At 37.6% G+C, this 24,909-nt stretch overlaps 1 protein-coding gene across 2 annotated transcripts in view; it reads right to left on the bottom strand.

The window, feature by feature from the left end:
• The window catches only part of WDR79 (Telomerase Cajal body protein 1 homolog), a 238,588-nt gene that overhangs the window by 4,466 nt on the left and 209,213 nt on the right, over positions 1-24,909 (bottom strand). For both annotated transcript variants that reach the window (XR_016550413.1, XM_090413474.1), the window contains exon 10: positions 3,642-3,794. Coding sequence is in view for 1 of the 2 variants with exons in the window: in XM_090413474.1 (XP_090269600.1) it covers positions 3,642-3,794 (153 nt within the window). In the remaining variant the exon portion in view is untranslated. The remainder of the gene's footprint in view (positions 1-3,641; positions 3,795-24,909) is intronic.

The following is a 24,909-nucleotide window of genomic DNA, read 5'->3' as shown; positions in this document are numbered from 1 at the left end:
AATAAGGTAGGGTGTAAAATAGATGATTACAGAGGTGAAGCATTCAATCTGGAAGAAAAAGTAATTGTGGAGGCAGTACAAGATGAGTGACAATAATCAATTACATGAGTACAAGTGAGGAAGGTGACTCACTTGGTAAGGATAGCAAAAGTGCAGTATGAACAGCAGTTAGTAAATTAGACTAAAAAGAAATCCTAGGGGATTTATTGATATATAGCCAGTAGAAGGAAGAATTATTATGAGAGGATGATATTGGTCAGCAGTAATGGTAGAATGATAGCCATCATCATATTCCCGAACATGTACCCTCAAGGAATGTGCAGGATATGATAGTACTACATGAAAAATTTACATCACCACTAACTTCCAATCTACAATTTTCTCCAAATCAATATGTTACCTGTCAAGACTCCAACATTATCAGATCTGTATTTCTGTCTTCTAATGCACTTTTTACTGTATCAATCCACCCATATTTTGGTTTCCTCTGGGTCTTTTTCCTGCCAACCTGGCAGAAAACATTTCTTTTGCTAATCTTTCCTCTCCCATTCATCTCTCATAAACATCTGGTTAAGTGACCATTCCACCTAAAATTAGCTCTGCTAACACATTCCTGGATGCTAACAATGTCGAGTTCCTTAATAATATTCTCATTTTTAATATGATATTGCCATTGATGCCACCTGTTCATGCCCCTAATCTTTCTCAGGACTCTCACATCTGCGGTCTCTAGTCTTTGGTCCAGTGTTTTATTTCTAACCCAGCTCTAACATCCATAAGTTAAAATTGGTTTGAACACTGTCTTGTATACAGCTAGTTTAGTGTTTTGACTAATTTCTCTCTTATTCCTTATAATTTATTGAGTTGACTTCCAACCATACCAGCTTTGTTGAGTCTGTTACCTATTTCCATATTTTCTCCATGGTTCTCCGTTCACGATGCAGATGATATTTTCATTGTCTTTGTCATGTTATTGCTGATTTTCATACCAAATTTATTACAACAGTTATTCAATTTAGTCAGGGAATCTTGCAGACAAACTGGATTTAATCAGAAGTATAACATCATCTGTGTAAAGTAAAGAGATGAGATTAACATCTCCAATTTTGATATCAGGTTTAATACCACTTTCCTTCATAACGTAATCCATATAATGCATAACATACAGAATAATGTACACCATTGCCTGACACCAGATTTAACAATAAACCATCTTCCTGTACTTCCATCATTTCTAACTGGTGACTTACAACTCAAATAAAGACTAAGTATTGCTTGATATAATGCTCCATTGACACCATACATCTGTAGTGTTTGAATAGCTTTTCTCTTGGCACTTTCATATACTTTTTCCAGATCTACAAAACTTAAATACAGATTTCTCAACTATTTGTCACAAAGTGAAAATCTGATCCTGACAGATTCTATTTGGCCTGAATCCAGCTTGTTCTTCACCAAATTTTCTTTCCATAATCCTTCTCAAACATCTATCAAGTATACTTGCATAAATCTTAGCAAGAACACTCAGTAGGGAAATACCACTGTAATTCTCATATTCAGTATTATTTCCTTTTTTTTTTTTTTTTGTATATAGGTACTATGAGAGCTCTACTCTAATCATCTGGAATGCATCCCTCTATCCAGGCTTTATGAACTAAGCAGTGAGGCCACTACAAGATTTTATATCTCCATTTTGAGTATTTCTAGTCGAATATCATCTGCTCCAGCTGCCATTCCACATTTCAGGCTTTTTCTACTTCAAGTATGGATATGTATTCCTTGCTTACTTCATTTAGAAATTTTTCAAAATAATTACTCCATACATCAAGGACATCTTTTTCTCCAGTGTGTCACCTTTATCATCTATAATTCCTTTTACAGCACCCTTTCCTCCTTTATTTCCTCCTGATATTTATTTTCTATGTTCTTACCAAAGTCCTCCCAGGTCGATTGGTAGAGCCTCTGCTACTAATAGCGCATGCAAAAAGTTAAGCAAGTTTGAGCACAGTTAGTAGTTGGAAGGGATCAATCGTTCGATGCTATTGGCACACTCTCCCTCGACAAGTCTTTGGACTCCCTGGAGGTGTAAAATAATAATAATAATAAAACTAGCTTGTTTAGCTACTTTTACACAGTGTTTAGGTTTCTTACATTTGTCTCTGTATTCTCTAAGAGCACAAGGTGACTTATTCACCAGGAACTTTTGATATGCTTTCTTCTTTTGCTTCACTGCCTCTTTAATTTCCTGTGTCCACCATGGAGTTCTGATTTTTCAATCCTTACAAACAACCTCACCACATGCCTCTCTGGCTGAATCAGTCAATGTTTTCTTCAGGGTTTGCCACTGAACCTCCAAGGTTGGTTTCCTGTAATAAAACTTATCATTTTTTCTTGAATGATGTATGTGTATTTTAGTCTACAGTTCACATCTGAGAGCTGCTCAACTTTTATTCACTTTAAAACTTTCTTACATGTTCCTATTTACAATTCAATTGAATTTCAATTGAATGAAATTCAATTTTATCCTGCTCAAGACTAAATGGCGATTACTTCCCATTTCAAATCCTCTGCACACTCTAGTACCCTGCAGTAAGAAAACAACCTAGTCAATGGGATTTTTCTTATTTCTTGCCTCTTCTTTCCATGTGAATTTGTGCGCATTTTTATGTTGGAACATTGTGTTAGTAATAACCAATTCAAGTAATCCAACAGGTATTTGCCAATTATTATTAGCTTTGCTCTTTTCTCCAAATTTTCCCAGCTAGTTTGCAGCATTTAAGGCCCTCCCCAGACATACCAAGGGAACTAATGTGTCACATTAGGTCTGCTAGTATGTCTGGGGGAGGGCCTTAAATCATCAGAGAGCCGCCATCACCTCCTTGAACAAAGCCAATCTAGCATGATGAGGCTATGGTTTTATGCTGTCAACATCACACCCTCCCATCAACTGATAACAAGATTCATCAGACTACATCACTCTGGTGCATTATGCAGAGGTTCAGTTTAGATGATCCCAACATTCTGTCAACAGTGCTATACATGATAAGGTTGTTGGCTCCAATAGCCCATGGTATGCAGGGTATGCCATCTGTTCACTTGATAACACTGCTCGGGCCTCTGAGGTTAAACAGGATATGATTTATGCTGATGTTGTCCTGCACGAGATTGGATAGTCTACGTCTACCCGAGTCATCAATGGCATGTGGTCAGCCACCACTTGCTCGCTGGGCACTGATATGTCTACTAATGGTATACTAGTGGCAGATCCATAATGTGGTTGCCCTCAAGAACCCTAAGATTCTTACCACTTGGACGATAGAATGATCCATATGTCTTGTGCTGATAATACGTCCACGATCAAAGTCGCTAAGATCACCACATTTAATCATGTTTGTTGATTGTGATACACTGTTAGGAAGCCCCGATGTCTGCCTATTTACCGTCCACATTCAGTTTGGGTACATTTCACTCTGTGCAGGGAATGCCAGTATCAACTTCCCATCACCACTGAGTATGTATGTCTTCACTTCTTTATAGTTTGAGATCACAATTATGGAATCTTCTAATTTTATAAACTAGTAAATTTATCATCACAATTCAAAAAATCAATTATCAATATGTTATTAAGTTAAGATACTTACCTAGTACCATTAACACAGTCATTATGAGCCTGATAAAACATTATAGGTTCTTGAATAGGTTCTTTATTTATGCCTACTTCAATAGGGGACTTGAGTGTGTCCCACACAGTTACTACTCCATTCTGATTACCTGATACCAAATAACGGCCACAACTAGAAGGAATAAAGAGCAATTCTAGATAACAAAAATTATTTACATACAATATAAGTAATAAACTGATTTACAAGTCACTTGCTACAGGAGCTAATCATAACAGATTAACAGTTACTATCCTGTCACCTGGATATCACGACTTACTGTGCATGTCCAGTATTCTTAATTAGAGATGTGATATCAGATTCATAGAGCTTTTACTAAGTCAGCTAAATGTGCATTAATTAATGATGAACTTGAATATCCAGAGATATCTTATCATGAACTTACATAGTTACACAGGTCTGTTGTTAAATCTTGGCAGGTCTAAAATTGAGTAGAAAAGCTTATGTGTGTTGGAAGTTCATGTCAATTTAATAGTATTAATTCCCAACAAAAGAATAATAAGAAAATAATTAATATTTATTTAACTTATTTGCTGATATTTCATCCAGCATCTTCAGAGCACAAAAAAAAGTTTGTAACAGTGGGATAAGTTTAAAAAATTGTTAAGGACAAAACAAGGACCTAAAGTCCTAATTCATGGCATCTATTATTTCATAAAGAGAGAAGAAAAAAAAAGTTATTTAAATTAAGGGGATATTAAATCCCACATTGTTTTAAAACCGAATAAGAAAATCAAAGATTGGAATCAGAGAGTTTCATGCCGAATATAGTAAACTATAAAGTATCGGCGATCACTAGCATGAACTAATGCAAGTGACTCTAGTATGTAGTACAATACCGGACAACTCATAGCAAAGGTGGTAAAGTTCTGATCGCTATTCTTAGGTATTTTCCATAATGTAAAAACACATTTCCTAGGAAATGTATGCTGTTATTACATTATGGTGGGAGGTCACTACCCAGACCGGTTTCAGCCTTTTTTTGAGGCTTCATCAGTGAGTAGCTAGACCAAATTAATACCAAAGTGTATAGCGAAAAGAACTTATATACTCTGCTATATGAGTTGTCAAACAGGTGCACCCATTAAGTTACTTAAATATAAAGAGCCAATAGGCTTCATTTCGGCAATATAAACATTATTTAAATTAAGGGGATATTAAATCCCACATTGTTTTAAAACCAAATAAGAAACTCAGAGATTGGAATCATATGAAGAATTATATTTAAGAAAAAAAAGTATTAATTTGATCTTAAAATGATTATTTCCCAGATTTTTGGTAACTTGATACAGCCATACATACTTGAGGTTTGGGGAATATTTTAAAGCTGCTATTGATTCCAAAAACAATTTCTCTGACTTATGACTTCTGTGTAACACTTTTGTTTTCTTCCAATTGATTCTGCGTGAAGCATCCAAGGCATGATGGTGCTAGTCCCAACTTGCCATAACGATAGTGCCAAATGTATTTTTTATGTTCTCCAAAGCGAATATCAACAATTCTTCCTGTCTGTCCATAGTACGCCAGGTCAAAAGTACAAATACTTCATACACTCCTGGATGTGATGAAGGAGAGAGCTTATCGTTAGGTGAATGCATGAGAGTTACCAGTTTGATATAATTTAAATGTGGTATGGAACTGATATTTTTTAAGCATTCTAGATATTTTTTCAGATGTGTCATGAATGTATGGGATGGAAACAATTTTGCTGCAGTATTGCATATTAGGCAATGAAAGGAATTTCTGGGGAAATTTCATATTTTCTATTTTCTTTGAGGATTATAGCCATTGGCTAAAACAATGTGATGCAAGTACATGAGTTCAGTGGTAAGAGAATTATCATCAGAACAGGTAGCTTTGGCTTTGTGAGTTAGTGTTTTTAAGATACCATATTGTTCAGCTGGATGATGGTGTGATTAGTTGTGCTAATATCTCCCTGTATGTGTAGGTTTTCTATAAACAGAAAAAGATAATGAACTATCAGAAAGGTGTGACTAGTATATCTAGGAAGGGCAGACAGTCATTAACTTTCCATTCCACTGTGAAGTGCATTTTAGGATGTTTGCTATTTAAATGCACTAAAAATGTATCTGGACCATGTGGCCAAACAGCAAACACATAATCAACATAGCACAGCAAGACCACTTGAGAGCACTGTATTCATTGCTTGTTTTTCTAAGTGTTCTTGTGTAGAAATTGGCTAAAGGAGAGAGAGAGTGGGGAGCTCTCTCTCCTTTAGCTGTCCCATCTGTATATCTTCCCTTTCTATGCAAAATAACCAACATGATGTACTTAAAGTTGAATAATTCAAATATATCTCACCGGGGGGGGACTAACAAATCCAAGGTCTCAATTAATGGTTTGTTGTTAAATAATGAATTAATATCAAAACTAATCATTATGTCTGAACTTTTTAAAATATGGTCGTTTTGTCGTGACGTGTTCTCTTGACGTTCGAATCCGCCATCTTGCTAAAAGTCACTTTCATAAAATAAAGGAAAACTAATTGCAAATTAATCACTGATCTAAGGATAGAGAAATTTCTATTATACTGCGCCACTCTATCCTTAGATAAGTCTATATGAATTAGTAGGATCAATTCAAAATTAGTTAGCAGTCTTTTCATTCATTCAGGCCGAAGTATTTATTTTCTTTCTGGGATTCCCGCTAGATTCGAATTTTTGTGAACGGTGCAGTAAAAAGAAATTCAGGCAAACACAATATTCAAATTAACAAACACAATATTTAAATTAACAAACACAATATTTAAATTAACAAACAAAACATTTAATATATGGTTATATAACAAATACATGAATTCCACTTCTAAATATGACAACTCAGTCAAGTTAGTACATCATGTCAAGTCATTCATATTAATTCAATCTTCCAAACTTTCACATACAAATTCACAGTTTCAGAATCACAAAGTTTCTTTACTCAATTTATTACAATAGAATTTCTTATTTAATCAGTTTCACACACTTCTCAGTCATGCTATAAGTTCAAAATATCGCAGGCACTAATAGTTGAAAATATCTCTTTAACAATTCTTAACTTCAACTCTCAATCACGAAGGGTTTCCACAGTTAAAGTTAACAATTCACTATGATAGACCTTACCGGAAATGGTTCCTAGAACATCTATTATGTTGTGAGGAAACTTCTGGAATTCACTTATCACACTTAAAGAATAAAAACACATTTACAAAACTTATCCGCAGTTATACTTAAAGCACTATCAATTACGCTTCAGAATTCTTGACATCAATTAGGGCACTTCAACTATCGTTATTACCACTCATAAATTAATTAAAACACTGTGAGGCTCTCTTTAGGGCAAATCGGAAATAAACTGCAATACTAGATCAGCTGGGTTTATTCAGAATTCTTCCTTGAATGTTCAGCTTTTTACTTTATCAGATTGTAGCTTTAAATTTCCTTCTATTACTACTGCTGATTTCAATTACAGCTAACTATAAAATTCGTTACGTTCTTGCTCACTTATAAAAATTATCCACTTAACTCCTACCCTAAGAACCTTTTATTTACTTCTACTTCTCTAGTTTATCCCCTTGCTACTTTTTACTTCCAAAATTCCGTTCCGACTTTCCTACTACCTATATATTTTCTCTTCTTATTTTGCCCACGCTCCCTTCACTCGCGCTCGTTTATTTCACGCGTCTCTATGACAACCGATAAAAGTAAACATTCTCGCGAATGTTACATTAGGCTATACAACTACATTCAGTTATTACATAACGTTAAACTTTCACAAAAAAGAATAAATAGAATATTTGCATTTCAATAAGTGTGTAGTTAAATTACAAATACAAGTTCTTATAATATTGACATAACAATTAATAAAATAACTTAATAATATTTAATACAGAACCTCTTTATCATTAACACTTTCTTTTGATTCAATAATTAAAAACTTGATATAATTAAGGCAGTTATATGATATCAATTATAATTTATGTTATTTACATTAAATAATATTTACAAATATAGTTCTTGTGACGGAAAATCATGTTGGATTCTGAATCAAGTAACATTTATTCTAATTTCTACATAATCAGAATCCAACAGTTTAATATAATTTTTAGGTGAACAGGATTTTTAACAAAAGAGGAAGAATTACCTGCGGGGGAGGGAGACAGGTTCTAGTAATTTAGCCAAATGTTTAGCAATTTTGTATGTAAAGCTGTTTATACTATCCACAACTGTGCATATGGTTGTATTTTGTTTGTGAATTTTTGCTGCTTCATATATTCTGGGTTTTATATATTACTGAAATTATTATTACTTCATATGAAATATGAAGTAATAATAATTACTTCATATGAAGTAACATATGAAATATTACTTCATATATTACTGAAAAGGCTTGAGTTTGTTAACAGCTTCTATTGGCAAGGAAGTGACTTTATTCTTTTGTAAGTAAGTTAGAACACTTAGAAAAGCAAACAACGAATACAGCCACTCTCAAACCTGTGGTTTGAGAGTGGCTGTATTCATTGTGGTTTGGCTGCAATATGTTGATGATGTGTTTGCTATTAGGATACATAGTCCAGACACATTAGATACATTTTTGGTGTATTTAAAATCCACTTCACAACGGAACGGAAAGCTAATGACTGTCTGCCCTTCCCAGCTATACTAGTCACACACTTTTCTGATGGGTCAGTATCTTTTTCTGTTTATAGAAGCCCTACACATACAGGAAGATATCTGCACAAGCAATCAACCATCATCCAGCCTCAACAATAAAAACACTAACTCACAGAACCAGAACTGCCTGTTCCAATGACAATACACATAACACTGAACTCACTCACTTGCATCACACTGCTTTAGCCAATGGCTATAATCCTCAAAGAATAGACAAAATACTAAATGCGCTCAGAAATTCCCTTCATTGCAAAATATGCAAGACTAAACAAAACTGTTATCATCCCATACATTCAGTACACATCTGAAAAGATATATCTACAGTGCTTAATAAATGTCAGCTCCATTCCATATTTAAATCATGTATCAAAATGGCAACTCTCATGCATTCACCTATGGAAAAACTCTCCTTCATCACATCCAGGAGTGTATGAAGTGCCTTGTACTTGTGACATAGCATGCTATGGACAGACAGGAAGAATTGTTGACCTTCACTTTGGAGAACATAAAAAATATTTGGCACTATCATTATGGCAAGTCGGGACTAGCAGACCATGCCTTGAATATCCCTTCATGCGAAATCAAGAAAAAAAAGTGCTACACAGAAGTCAGAAATACTGTTTTTGGAATCAGTAGCAGCTTTAAAATATTCCCCAAACATCAAGTATGTATGGCTGAATTAATTTACCAAAAATCTGATAAACAGTCATTTTAAGATCAAATTAATACTCCCCTCCCCCCTCACTCTTTATGAAACAATAGATGCCATCAGTATATACTTTTCAGGTGAACAGAATTTTTAACAAAAGAGGAAGAATTACCTGGGAATGGGGGGGGGGGGGGAGGTCTAGTAATTTAGCCAAATGTTTAGTAAGTTTGCATGTAGGGCTGTTTATACTATTCCCAACTAGGCATAGGATTGTATATATAAGATAGCCAAAGGTTATGGAATGATAATATCAACAGAAAAATAAAAAAACAATGGCATGTAAAAGACAAGATCCAGTAAGAACTAAAATAGTAATAGATAAACAAGATTTTAGAACAGGCGAATTCATTTAACTACCTAGGATGTATGATAACATATGAGAATGAAAAAGATATAAATCTAAAAATTGTGAAATGTTTAAAAATAACAGGTGTAATTAACTCTGCATTTAAACCTAACCTAGTTCAAAAAGAAACCAGACTAAAAGTATACAATACATTAGTCCTACCATTCCTATTGCATGGAAGTGAAATCTGGACAATAAAAAAGAAAGACAAACAGATTATGAGCTGAAATGAAGTTTATGAGAAAAACTGCAAAGTATACTCTATTCAATCACAAACAAAATGAAGAAATTATGGAAGAATTAAACCAAGAATCAGTAATAAAAAAAAAGAAAACAAAAAAAAAATTACCAATACAAGTCTTAAATTACAAACCATTAGGAAAGAGAAAACCAGGACATCCTTTTAATAGATTCAAAGATGACTTCTAAGACCAACAGGCCACTCTAGGCCTATATCCTTGACAAGCATGATGATTCATTCCTTTGCATATTTTGAATACTACTTTTATTATTATTATATGGGCACCTCCATTGAGTCCGAAGACTTATCATGGAAGACCAATGTATCCATACAATCTGTCATACCTCTCCTTGAACACCCATTCACAATGCACTCACAACTGACTCTGGCAACCCATTCTACTCATTTACAACTCTCCAAGCAAAAAATCTAGTCCTCACACCCCATGTTCTGGTCCCTCTAGCCAAGTGCTGAAACATTTCCTCTGCATCTATCATATCCCCTCTTTTTTCTCCTATCAACCAACTTCTGCAATCCACACACCCCCTCAATCTATCATCATAGGAAACATTCCACAGACTACTCACCATCTTGGTCATTTGCCTCTGAATCCTCTTCACTGCCTCCTCATCCCCAAAAAACCCAGGGGACCAGACTTGAGCACAGTAATCCAGATGTGGGCATATCAAAGTCTTATAGACAACTTCCTTATCTCTACTTGTTAATGCGTTCGTCAATAGCCAAGTAATCTCATGGACTACCTTAGCAACATGTCCTCTAGACTTCTCAACATTAAACTGACACCCATTAACTTTTGCCTATACTGACAGCCCATTTAAATTGTCCTGCACATTGCCTTCATTAACTCTCCACATTGCATTCATTAACTTTACTCTATCTACTTTTGCATCATCAGCAAACAACTGAATATTTCCTTTCAGGTTATTTTCTATATCATTTATGTACAAATTAAACAATAATGGTCTCAGCACTGAACCTCGCAGCACACCACTAGTTACCTGTTTTTACCTCGATTCTGCTCCTCCATATACCACTTTTTGATGTCTGTCCCAGAGTCAACCTTTTATCTACTTAATCAGTGTCATATCAATCCTTATTTGTTCTAATTTGCATAACAGAGTTTTATGTAGTATTCTGTCAAATGCCTTTCAAAATAATCATGTAGCCATTTCCTTTATCCAATGCAGCTAGGGTATGACTGGGGTATTACTAGGGTATGACCAACCCTCATACAGTATCATATTTTTATCTACTCGTTCTTGAATTCTCTTTTTTTACCAATTTTTCTAATACTTTTACCACCATGCGTGAGATACTGATTGGTCTCTAATTTGCTACTGTAGTCTTAGAATCTCCCTTATTTTGCCCTCTTTCCACTCCTTTGGAACTCTACAAAAGCTCAGACTGAAATTAAAGAGCCTAGCCAGACGCATTGCCAGTTCCCTTGCACATTCTTGCAAAAAACCCCTAGCCGATATCCCATCTAATCACACAGCTGTATTTACACTGAGATTCTGAAATATTCTAAGAACCTCCAATACATCCAACTCTGTTCCCACATTAGTGTTTGTCACATAGGTTAAAGCAGTAACCCAACTATTTTATCCTCTTTTGTCTCCTCATGAACATCACTTATTAAGGTTAATATTCCATAGTCATTCTTCCTCTTACTTGCCACATAACAAAAGAAAACCCTGAGATTTCCTCTGGCCTGCTCGGCTAGGCTCTTTTCATAATCTGATTTTGCCTTCCTTACCATGCTGGTCATCTTTGTCTTTATATATCCTCCACAGCATTTTCTTCTTCTGCAGCTTGTGCTTAATGATATTACTCATCCATCTTACTTCTACTCGATTAACCTTTCTTACCCTAGGTATACAATTTAATACTGCTTCTTCTGGTTGACCCTTAACTATATCCCACGCACTACTAACATCCTTACCCTGCAGTGTTTTATGCCATGGTACAGATTTATGCTTCTTCCTAAGCATGTCATAATTACCTGCCTTGTAGTTCCACAAATACCCCTTCTTGATAGAATATTCCTCATGTTTTACAATCTCCCAAGTCAAGACTGCATGGTCACTTTCACCAACTGGAAGCAATGTTTTAATGTGACTCCACCTATAAAAGTTTGTAAATTTATAGTACAGGGGTGGCCAACTATGCATCGTTTTGGAGCCAAAATAATTCTGGTAGGACTTAGAAGAGCCATGACCTTTGACTGATGCGATGGTACGAGAGTGAGGGAGTGTGCACATGGCGAGTTTGTAAGAACTACTTTGACTAATTACACACCTAATTTTAAGGAGCCTACTACAAAAATGGATACAAGGAAGACCTCTAATAGTAAATAATTACTAAAATTATCGACTTTAAAATTATTCTAATTGTTCAAAGTAAAGTTCATTTAATGTGTTTGAATTAAACTTTTTTATTGCTGTAATTTTTACTAACTCTGTTTTTTTCTCTCTTTCTCTTCTCTTTTTGTTTATTTCTTCTTGGTAGATCGTGAAGAGCTGTGTGACGTGAGTCGCATGCGGCTTGTGAGCCACACTGTGGTCATCCCTGTTAGAGTACATTAGTACTGTAGGTAGGCTAGAGATTTTTTTTCTATTTGATTAATTTATATAATCTTTTTTGTATTTTTTTAAATAATCTGGAATCCTACTCTAGAATCAAACATGGAACTTTTGAGAAAACAAAATACTATTCCATTTTATACATATTTAAAATATAATTAAAATATTTTCTGGAAAGGATTTGGAAAGAATTCTGAATCATGTTTTATTTGATAATTTTCTTCAGGAGCATATCATGCCTGGCCAATGTAAATTACTGGCATTATATGACAATCACACCTATTTATTTATTTTATAATCTGATTTCTTTCTAAAGTAAATCATTTCACTGTCTAAGAGAGTTTCCACTATCTCTTACAAAATTTATAAGGAGTGTTTTTTGGTTCTGATTAGAAAAATAAAAGAAAAACAATATCCTATTAATTATCATATGAGATTCTATTCTATTAATTATCATTTTCTTCCACCTTCCATATTAATATATGGAAAAAGTAAATTTTGATCTGATGACCTTTATGGTATATATAAATTGCCTCCATAGCACAATTGGAAGAACGACAGTACAATGCACCCTTTGATTGAAATAGGCCTAAGTTCGATTCTCATCGTGACAGGAGGAATCTTTATGTGGACTTTTTTCAATTGCAGGTGAGTTAGCCGATCTTATACAGAGGTAGCAGGGTTTTTTCTCCCAGAAACTTGGGTTTTTCATCCCGCATACAGACAAATCGGCCCTTCAGAACACACGCAATTTACAGACAAAAAATATTAGTTGTGGTGGTCGTGGGCAGTAGATGGCGTTGATTGGTAGTAGAGGTTCAGTGTACTGGTGAAGACAATTGTATAGTAGATGTCCTCCTGCGATGAGCCTTCGGACTCCTTGGAGGTGTCACGAATAATAATAACCATAATATGTTTTTCCCTTTAAAAGGAGGTGGGGAATACAAACTGCACTGGGCGGTAAATCAACACAGTAACTGTTGGTCCATCTCATATGATAGCATGCTAACCGCTTCCTTGCACATTAGTATTCAGATGCATTTTCAGTATGTCAACCATGTTTGTTGAAGTGCTTTTCAAATATATATGCAATATACTTTTTAAAGTAACCATATAATAAATATGTCAAAACATGTCATAAATGCGAAAACAATCCCAACTTCTGTCAGGGGGGGTGGAAAATTTACAATAACTTAATAAGAAATTGACCTGGCTTTTCAATGAAAGTCTGGATGCAGGAAAGGTGCCCATGGAATGGAAGGAAGGTAAGATAGTAGACTGGAAGTGTCTAATTATAGGCCAGTTTGTGTGTCATCAGTAGTTAGTAAGATCTTGGAGAAAGTAGTGAGGGACCATATACAGCATTGGGCAGATGAAGGTAATGTTATCAGTGAGAGTCAACATGGATTTGTGAAGGGGGTGCTCTTGTTTTAGCAATATGCTAGCCTTTTATGATAAAGTTACAAGAGCATTAGATGAGGGAAAGGCATATACTGCCATTTTCCTAGACTTAGCAAAGGCATTTGACAGGGTGTCACATGATAAGCTGATATTCAAGTTGCAGCACATGGGTCTGGATTGGTCAACTGAATTCAGGATTGGCTGTCTGATAGGTATCAGAGAGTTGTGTATGGTGGGGCAATATCAAAGAGGCAGAAGGTTACAAATGGGATTCCACAGGGCTCAGTACTGGGACCTATAATGTTTAACCTTTATATCAATGACATTGTCCGTGGATTGCAAGGGGATATTCGGTTGTTTGTGGATGATGCGAAGCTGGGAAGGGTTATTAGTAATAGTGCAGATGTGGTAGCCCTGCAAGAGGATTTGAATAAGCTAGATAGATGGGTAAATGAATGGGGGTGTCAGTTTAATGCAGCAAAATGTAAGGTCTTGAGGTTTGGGACACATTGATGGGACTGCATACTCTATGGGAGGAGTTAAACTGGAGGAAGTAGGAGAGACAAGAGATCTGGGTTTTATTATTGATAGAAACCTGAAATTTAGGGGACATATTGCAAAGGTAGTGAAGGTAATGCAGAGGATTGTTGCAATAATGAGAAGGACACTGACCTGCAGAGATAAAATGGTTATCATTCCAAATTGTATAAGATTCTGATCAGACCACACTTAGACTATTGTTCTCAGATCTGGTCCCCAGGATTTGAAGGGGATAAATTAACTGTGGAAAGGGTACAAAGGCAGATAACAAAGATGGTGTTGGGACTGTACAATGTTAGTTATGAGGATTGGCTGAGGGAGTGTGGACTGCAGAGTTTGGTGGATAGAAGAAGGAGAGGTGATATGATTGAGACTTTTAAACTATTGGGAGGTGGTTACAGGGTTGACACTGGGGAGTTCTTTCACTTGGTTGAACAGTGGGAAGGAGTCATGACAAGGGGTCATCCCTAGAAGTTACGAAAGGAAACTGTAAGAAAGAGGGTGAGGAGTGGTTTCTTTGCATGGAGGGTGGTTGAACCATGGAACGCATTGCCTGATGGATTGGTGAGAGCGAGAATAGTCAATGCATTTAAGGAGTGGTATGATAGACTTTGTGTTTCCTAGGAGGGACCTCCTTTGATGAGTCTTAATAGACTTGTGTTTCTTAGAAAGGACCTCTCACGATGAGTCTTTTGACCTCCATGGAGGCCTAAATAATAATAATAATAAAAATTTTATAACTTTAGCTTTTCCCTTTAGCTTCTACCTTAGGTCTTAGACCTGCTTCGACCATGTTTATTATAATATACCTTTCCGCTGTTTTTGTGATCTTCTAGTACTTGGTTTCCGTTTTTCTATTATTAATTATAAATAATAGAAAAATGGAAACCAAAAATTGGAAAAATTTATAAATTATAAATTTTTAATAATAAAAAAATAATAATTATTATTTTTTGCATTCTGTTGACATGCTTATGCCATTCCTTTTTCATGTATTTGCTATTCATTCATTTACTGATTGTAAGGCACATTTTTTTATATTTCTTCATTTCTGATCATATGAAATTTTGTTTTCCCCACAATTTTCCTAAGAGTTTTCAATAGTCAATCTTAACTGTTTCATAGGCACATGTTAAACTGGTCTTATTATACTTTTATACATACAGGGTGATCCAAAAATTAAAGTATTCCTGTTTAAGGACTAGTGGAGCACCACCCAGTCATCCAAATGCTGCAAAACTTTGCAGGAAGATATTACAATTCATGAGGAAGCAATATCTGAAGGGAGAAAGGGGGGGGGGGGATCCAAGGTTAACCACCAGAGGCAGTGTATGATGTATCAAATGCAGATGTAGATTTGGTACATCATACACTGCTCCTGGTGTATGGTGTACCAAATATAGATGTAGTAATTTTTCTCTGTGTGTGTGTGTGTCTGTAGAAAAGCAATACAAGCATATTTTTATTCACTTCTATTATCCATTCATGGACTGGACTGTTCAATGTACTGCCCTTCCTAGTATGCCACAAACTGCATCCTTTGCACAGTGTGTTCAATGGTAGAATGCAGCTGATGTTGCTCACATGCTGCGTTATTGTGTTTCAGCGCTGGCAAGTTATCAGGATGATCCTGATAAACCCTATCTTCGAGAAATCCCCATAGCCAGAAGTCACAGGGGGTCAAGACCAGGTGAACAAGGCAGCCGTGCAGTGGGAAATGCACAGCTGATTACTCTGGCTTCTGTGAATGTTCTCAAAGAACTTCCTGTATGGATTGACTGATGTGTGAAAGGGGGGGGGGTACTGCCTGTGCACGACTGAGCCTATGCACAGGCAGTGCTTTAGCTGTCGTACAACAAAACTGTTTATCATATTGCAACACCTCTCAGCAGTAACTGAGCTGGTTACAGAACCTGACTAGCAAATGTTCTCAAAGAATGGTCAAATGATAAACAAAGCTGTAAACCCCCATGAGACAGTAAAAATCATCCACAGCCACACAGCGTCCAGCTCCAGTCAAGCAAGGAAATGTTGAAGCAAATGTCAGTCGACTTTCAGAGTGCTGCAGGTGCAACTCCTGTGTTGGGGTTATCTTGAATGGATAGAAATGCAGAATCTTCCACAGAATTTTCCAAGCAGTTGTGTAAGGCACATTTATGTGTCTTGATACAGCACATGCACTGCAGCAACCAATGCTGTTAGGCCTGCTTCACAATGGCAGTAGCAACTTCACTCACTTGTGACCTGAATGGTTTGTGACCTCTGAAAGATCTAACACCCAACGATCTCGTTGCTTCAAAACAAATAATCATAATCACAGAGCACATGGAGATAGTGGACCTCACTGACATTTGTTCAGGTGATGAAATTCTCAAGTGTAGCAAAAGCATTGGAATTGTGTAGGTAGTACAGCTTTACAAGCAAAGTACAATGGGCAGGGCTAGTGCCATAATTGTGGATGGTATTAACAACCATCCACAATTATGTTTAAAACTTGAGAAATCCTCTTTGACTTCAGCATTTGCTCTTTTACTTCATTTTCTATACTGTTCCTTCTTAATTCCTAAGTATTTAAAATTCACTGCTTGTTCAATTATTAGTTTTGTTTATTTCTAGCTTACAACCGATAGGGTGCCTATAAATCCTGAGATTTTTTTTTTTTAAATTGATATTTTCATATAACTTTGGCATATTTTCTGGAAATGAAATACTTCTTTTCGTAAATTATTTTCTATGCCTGATACCATTACCAAATCTCTGCATAGCTGATTACGGTCACTATATTATTATTGTTATATTCCATTTAACTTCCTATCTTTAGTTCTGTTATTATTTCAGTCATAAAAATATTGAACAGTAGAGAGCTTAAGGAATCACTTTGTTAATTCCTTTCTTCATTCTGATTTCTAATGTTTCTTTATTGCAGAACCTACTTACACACTTATGTGTATATATATCTTTGATAAGCTTTACTACACATTTTTATTTTGTTTTTCACTATTATGTTTAAAAATATCTTGTAATTTTAGACTACTGAATGCTTTATCATCCTCAAGGGCTCACTTTAGTGAGTATGGGCTTGGCAAACCCAAGGTACCAGATGCTGAATCATGCCTTACTTCATGTAATATACATCTGCTATATTATCTGTAGACTGGTCCCTCCCCCTTTTTTCTTTCATTTCTTTCTTCTCTTCTTGCTCCTTCCCCCAATGTTATTAGAGTATTTGAGGGCTAGGGGTGAATCTTTCCTATTTTGCTATTTCATCTCCATCTCATCTTACAAGGGTGGTCTGAAAAGTTCTCAGCCCAACAATGAAAAAACAAATTTATAATTTCAAAATTATTTTTATTTTTCAACATAATTTCTCTTAAGACTAATATATTTATTCCAGCGATGCTCCAGCACCATTATCTCATCCCTGTAGTGGTTCTCAGTAAGATCTGCAAAATACCCCTCTACAGCTGCAATCACCTCTCGATTCAAAGAAACGCTGACCAGCAAGGAAGAGTTTTATTTTTGGGAAGAGACAGAAGTCAGAGGGACCCAAATCTGGGAAATAGGGTGGATGTTCCAACAATTCATAGTGTAGATCCCTTAATTTGCCCATTACCAAAACACCTTTGTGGGCAGGTGTATTGTCGTGATGAAAGATGATTTTTTTCTTCTGCAAAACTGGGTCTTTTCTCACGAATTTTTCCATCTAGTCTGGTTAAAAGATTGAAATAATATTCCCTGGTTATTGTTTTACCCTTTTCAAGATAATTAATAAACAAAATGCCTTTAGCATCCCAAAACACTGATGCCATGACCTTTCCTGCTGATGGAACCGACTTTGTCTTCTTTGGCATGGAACAACCGGCTTCTGTCCACTGTTTTGACTGCTGTTTGGATTATGGTGTGAAAGAGTGAATCCAAGTCTCATCTATAGTAATAAATTGATGCACAAAATCAGTTTTATTCTTGTTAAAACATTCCAGGCACTGTTCAGAGATTTTCATGTGAGTGAGTTTTTGATCTGCTGTGAGCAAGCATGGCCCATCTTGCACAAAGCTTTTTCATATGCAATTCTTCATGCAAAATATATCTTACATTCTTTTGCAATGGCTATAGTCTCAGCAATTTTATGTACTTTGACTCGCCAGTCATCCAATATCGTGCACTTAATCAATGATTTCTGGTGTTGTTACACGTTTTGGATGTCCTTCACATGGATCATCTTCAAGGCTGGTACAGTCACGTTTAAACTCAGCAACCCATTTCTTGACTGTCGAAAACGAAGGAGAAGAGTACCCATAAAATTTTATGAACATACATACATACATCTTCAAGGCCCACTCTTCCTAATTGGGTTGTGGGGACAACAGCTGCAAGAGGAACTTCCAATGGTCACGATCCTCTGCCACCAAGCTCAGGTGTTCTGGTAGGATTCCCAAACATGTCCACCCAAGGTTTTGGATATAATCTATCCAGCGAGTCCTTGGCCTTCCACGTGGCATCCCACCCTCTGGCTTGGCAAAGAGGACCTGCTGAGGGAGCCTCTCTTGTGGCATTCTGACCAGGTGCCCGTACCAGCGTAACTGTGATCTCTCAACACGGAGAAGCAGCGGTTGAGTATTGAGGGTTTCCCGAATTGCAGAGCTTCTGACTCTGTCGAGTTTTGTCAGCCCCGCAACCCCTCGAAGGAACCTCATTTCAGCCGCTTGGATTCGTGTCAGCATTCTTTCGGTCATTACCCAACTCTCATGACCATAGGTGAGGATGGGGACATAGACTGTATTGAAGACAGCCAACTTTGCCTTCTGGCTTAACTCCCGCTTCAATACTACCGAAAGGCCAAGCTCCCGCAATATTGATCTTGCTAAGCCAATTCGAGTATCTAGCTCTACGTCCCATTTTCCATCATCCGTGAATATGGACCCAAGGTATTTAAACTTCTCCATCTGTCTCATTGGGACTCCACTTACATTTAGAGTGCACTGGAATGGTTGTCTTGAGACCACAAATGTTTCAGTTTTGGCCACACTGATCTTCATTCCGGCATCTGCACAAACAGCTACAAACCTATCCAGGGTCCGCTGGAGGTCATCTGTGGAAGAGCTAAGCAGAACTAGGTCATCTGCAAAAAGCAGACATCCAATGCTACATTTTCCAATTCTGACACACTCACTGCCTCGGCTGTGCCTATCAATCCAGTCCATAAATATTATGAAAAGGAGGGGTGACAGAACACACCCTTGGCGGAGGCCAACGGAAACTGTGAAAGGTTCAGACTTTGTGCTGTTTACCCTGACACAAAACTCTGGGCATTCATACAGGGACTTGATGGCAGCTAATAGTTGCCCATCCACTCCATACTCCTATACTACTTGCCAAAGCTTATCCTGAGGAACCCGGTCATATGCCTTCTCCAAGTCCACAAAACATGTGTAGACATTCTTGGCATATTCCCAAGATTTCTCAAAGACTTGCCTTAAAGTGAAGATTTGGTCAGTTGTGCTTCTACCATGACGAAAGCCACATTGTTCTTCCTGGAACTTTGACTCAACTATGCTCCTGCACCGTCTTTCTAAGCACTTAGCATACAGTTTCCCAGGCAGGCTGAGCAGAGAGATGCCACGATAGTTACTGCAATCCTTCTGGTCTCCCTTCTTAAAGACTGGTATTATTATGCCTGTCTGCCATTGCTTTGGTGCTCGCCCAGATATCCAAGCAGCCTGACACACTCGAGTCAGCCAGAGAACAGTCTCGATTTAAGGTTTTAGCATTTCGGGGCCATTTCATCATCGCCAGCAGCCTTGCCCGATTTTAGCGATTTTATTGCTAAATGGACCTCTTCTGCTGTGAGACTAGTCATTGCCCCGATCTGCACCTCTTGGATGTCCACAACTGCTGGGCCACCCGGGTTAAGAAGGCTCTCAAAGTATTCCCTCCATCTGTGGAGGATATCCTTCTCGGTTGTTAAAAGTGCACCATCAGAGGCCTTAACTGCCCTTACTGTGCACGATTTCCTCCCTCGAAGGCGGCGGATGGTCTGCCAGAATACTTTGTTTGCATTTGCATAGGATGAGTCTAATCTTTCTCCAAAGGATTCCCAAGCCTTCTGCTTTGCTGTCTTTACTGCCTTAGCAGCAGCTTTTCATGCCTCAGCATACCGCAAACGCATCTCAGGTGACCTGACTCTAAGCCATGTTAGGTAGGACTCCTTTTTTGCCCGGACAGTTTTTCGGACTTCTTGATTCCACCAAGGTGTCCTTTTCTCACTGCCCGTTGCCACGCTGAGCCTCTTTCTGCCACACCATGAGAGTGCAGAGACAGTGACAGCTGTTCTGAACAGCTTCCATTCCTCCTCAACATCTGCAGTATGCTTGGGAATCTCTTTGAACCTGGAGGAAATGTCATCTGCAAAATTCTTCCTCACAGCCTCATTTTCCAATGTCTCCCATTTCACACGGTATAGCTGCTTAGGCCTACCAGCGTTGATGGTAGCATCTGGTTTCTGAAGCCGCAGAGTGCACACAACAAGGTGGTGGTCAGTTGGCAATTCTGCCTCTCTTTTCACACGAAAGTCCAACACTGAGGAAAATAGGTCTGCTGAGACTATAAAGAAGTCAATCAGAGACCTTTGTTCTAGTGTATCCCTGTACCAGGTATACTTATGGACTTCTCGGTGCTGGAAGAATATATTCATTATGGACAAGCTGTTAGTACAGCAGAAGTCCAATAATTTCAACCCATTCGCGTTAAGGTCAGAGGCACCGTTCCTCCCAAACACACCCCTCCATGCCTGGTCATATATACCTTCCTTAAGTGAATTTGATGCAAGGATGAAGAAGGTCAATAAACCTTCTTCATCCTTGCATCAAATTCACGCTAGAAAAAAAAAATCTCCACAGGGTATCTCCTTTCTGGATTTACATATCCAAAGAAAAGAAGACGGTTCTATCTCCACTTCAGTATATCGTAAGCCGACATTTTCAGGTCGCTACATTCACAATTCTTCTGCTCATCAATGTTCCAACATGTGCATTGAAGTCACCCATTAGCAGGACTGATTCCATGTCTGCCACCCTGTCAAAAGCAGCATCCACTTCCTCTAGGAAGGCAGAGTATTCTGACTCCAGATTAGGTGCATAGGCTTGCACCACAGCCAAATCATGGTTTTTCATCTGAAGCCTTAACTTTTATGAACTTCGAAAGAATTTCTTTTGGCGTTAAACCTTCTTTTACAAGGAATTTTATAACTGAACAATACTCAATTTCATCTGTTTCAAGGGATACAGGCAACACTTTTGCTTCAGACAGCTGTATAAAACAAACTACTTGATAGAATTTATTGTACAATGAAACATGTGGAGTATTCATGACTATACAACCACACGTAACCACAGTAATAACTTTTAATAAGTAAAGATTTCATCCTAAGTATCATACGACAAGTATCATAGCCAATACATAGAATACCTTGAAGAAAAAATTTTCACATTTAAACCTAAACCAGAAATTTGGCTACGATATGTTGATGACGTCTTTGCTGTCTGGGGTCATTCTGAACAAGAACAACTTCTGTTTCTAGATAAAATAAACCTTCTTCATCCTTGCATCAAATTCACGCTAGAAAAAAAAAATCTCCACAGGGTATCTCCTTTCTGGATTTACATATCCAAAGAAAAGAAGACGGTTCTATCTCCACTTCAGTATATCGTAAGCCGACATTTTCAGGTCGCTACATTCACAATTCTTCTGCTCATCATCCATCTCAAAAATTTGGCATCGTTAAATCATTAGTAAGCAAAGCACAGATTCTGCTCCTCTGAAGAATCTTTAAACCAAGAATTGGAAATAATCAAAAAGACAGCCATACTAAATGGATTCAATCCTTAAACAACTCAAAAAATCATCAGTCACTTCCCTACACATCAACCTAGACAAGAACCAGCCCGTAGGATTCCCATACCTTATGTTAGAGGCATCTCCGAACATCTTTCAAAAATTATGAAGAAATACAAACTTGCTGCTACTTACAAACCAATCAACCAGTTCTATAACTTGTTTCCTTCTCCTAAAGACAAACGTTCACCTCTGATGCTACCTGGCATGTACAAGGTTCCATGTTCCTGTAAATTGTCTTACTATGGACAGACAGGTAAATCCGTTAATAAACGCATTTCGGAACATCAAAACCATATCTGTCTTATCAAACGGCAGAAATCTGGCCTCGCACAACATGGTAGTTGAAAACCCAAACCATAAGATCCATTGAAAAAAGACCCAACTTCTACATAGATCTTATATAAACATTAATATTTATATAAGTGCTGAAGCTCTACTTCAACAGACCAAATCTGAACCGTAACGACGTTTTTTTTTTTTTTTTTTTTTTTTTTTTATATATACGTTATCTTTATTAAACACTTAAGGAATTGAACAACGTAGTTAAGGATATAAATTACATTAAACTTTAATAAATATTTTCCGATATTTCGGCAACGTCACGTTGCCATCTTCTAAAGGAACTTACAAAAAAAGTTACGTGCACGTAGGCACTACAACACAGAAACTGGGAATGAAGAGATGAAGCTATTGTTCTCCTAACAGTCCAGATGGTGCCCTCTAGCGGGCTAAGTAGGTGTTCTTGGCCGTTGGGCTGAAGGTCTGCTGATGTAGGCCTCCCAAATTTGGGGCAGTCACATACAACCAAATTTGTTGAGGTTTGGAGAATTTCTTAGGGCTGAGGCTGATTCCATAAAGAGTCTTTCAAATTTGTATTTGCTACGGTGTATCACTGTAGCTTTCTTCCACCATATTCTGTGGCGTGTATAGAACATGGTCTGCAAGACCAGAATGACAGTACTTGTGAAAACGGATGTAGTCCTTGTGTTCAGAAATTCTGATATTCGCTGTCCTGCCTGTTTGGCTAAAGTAAGACAGTTTACAGCTGCAAGGGACCTGGTATACACCAGGTAGGTCTAGGGGAAGTGGTTGGTCTTTAGTGGAGCAGATAAGGGATGCCAATTTTCTGCAAGGCCTGTAACAGAAGGTCAGGTCATGTTTTTTTAAGATTTTGGTAATCTTTTCTGAGGTGCCTCGGATGTAGGGAATGGTGATGGATTTAGAGTAATCCTTGTTGTGTGTGTGTGGGGGGGGGGGATCTGTGGTTTATAGGTTTTAATATTTTTTGGATTTTTTTTGGGGGGGGGGGTGTAGCCATTGGCTGAGAAAGTGTTCAGGATGTGATTTAGTTCAGTGTTTAGGAAGGACCATGTCGTTAGAACAGATTAGTTTAGCCCTGTTGTATAGTGTTTTCACCACTCCATATTGTTGTGAGGGGGGGGGGGGGGATTGTTGGTGAATGTATCTGGCTGTATGGGTGGGTTTTCTATAAACTGAGAAAACTAAGGTTCCATCAGGCTGGCAGGTGACTAGTGTGTCTAGGAAAGGGAGGCTGTTATTTTCCTCTTTTTCCAGAGTGAATTTGATCCTGGGGTGTTGGTTGTTTAAGTGTGTTAAGAAGGAGAGAAGTGTTTCAGAGCCACGTGGCCAAATAGCGAACAGATCATCAATGCAGTGAAGCCATATGGTTGGTTTTTGTGGGGCAGAGGCTAAGGCTTTTTCTTCAAAGGTCTCCATAAAGAAATTGGCCAAGGGTGGGGAGAGTGGTGAACCCATGGCTGTCCCCTCTATTTGTTTGTAGAGTTTTCCCTGCCAAACGAAATAGCCTGAGTTCATTGTGAACTGAAATAGGGCCGAGATATCAGGAGAAAATTTAGCTTGGATTAGCTCAAAATTTCCTTGAGTGGGACATTTGTGAATAAGGAGGAGACGTCAAAGCTGACCATTATGTCAGTATGTTGGAGTGTAAGGTTTTCTATGCTGGCTTTGAAGTGGGCTGAGTTTTTTTTATGTGTGATGGTGTGTTGCCAGTATAGTGTGTGAGCTCTTTGGCCAAATGTTTAGCTAATTTGTATGTGAGGAATCAATGCCATCCCCTATGGGACGTAATGGCACATTTTCTTTATGTATTTTTGGGAGTCCGTAAGTATGGAAGGGGGGGTTATAGAGTTAAATGGCTTTAATCTGTTAGCAACTTCTACAGGCCAAGAAGTAAATTTCTTAAGGAGCCTGTGAAGTTTTCTAATTTGTGAGTTGGTGGGATTGTATTTTATAAGGAGGTAAGTAGCCTGATCTAATAGAAGAGCTTTAAGCTTACCTGTGAAGTCCTTTTGGTTAAGTACTACAGTTGCATTTCCCTTATCTGCTTTGGTGATAACTAATTCTTTATTATTCCTCATTTCCTGCAGAGCTTTATATTCCTTGTTGGATATGTTGATTTTTGGTGGTCTTGCTTTGGAGAGGACACAAGTTACATCCAGTCTTACACTGTTGGCGATTTGATGTGGAAGGTGGCGGATTCTGCGTTTCGTCTGGATCATAATATCCTCACTAGGTATTTTTCTGGCAGCAATGGCGAAGTTGTGGCCACGTGAAAACGCGTTGAGTGCTTCAGGCTTCAGGGTGACTGAAGAAAGGTTGATTTTGGTGTTGGTAGGAAGTTTTGGATTGACGGTAGAGTTCTTTTTTAATTTTTCAAATTTTTTCATCTGTCGGCCTTGTATTTTTTCAAATTCTTTGTCTGCAGCAGCACACGAGATGTCATGTAAAATTGACCAAAGCTCGTGATTTAAAGTGCACGAAAGCTCTTCTTCGAATGCACGA

The sequence above is a fragment of the Typopeltis vanoorti genome, chromosome 24, assembly GCF_054136105.1.
Source record: "Typopeltis vanoorti isolate ZY-2024b chromosome 24, IOZ_Tvanoo_1.0, whole genome shotgun sequence".
NCBI classification, from domain to species: Eukaryota; Metazoa; Arthropoda; class Arachnida; order Uropygi; family Thelyphonidae; genus Typopeltis; species Typopeltis vanoorti.
The sequence above is the reverse complement of the archived record's forward strand: the minus strand, read 5'-3'. Positions and strand labels throughout refer to the sequence as shown.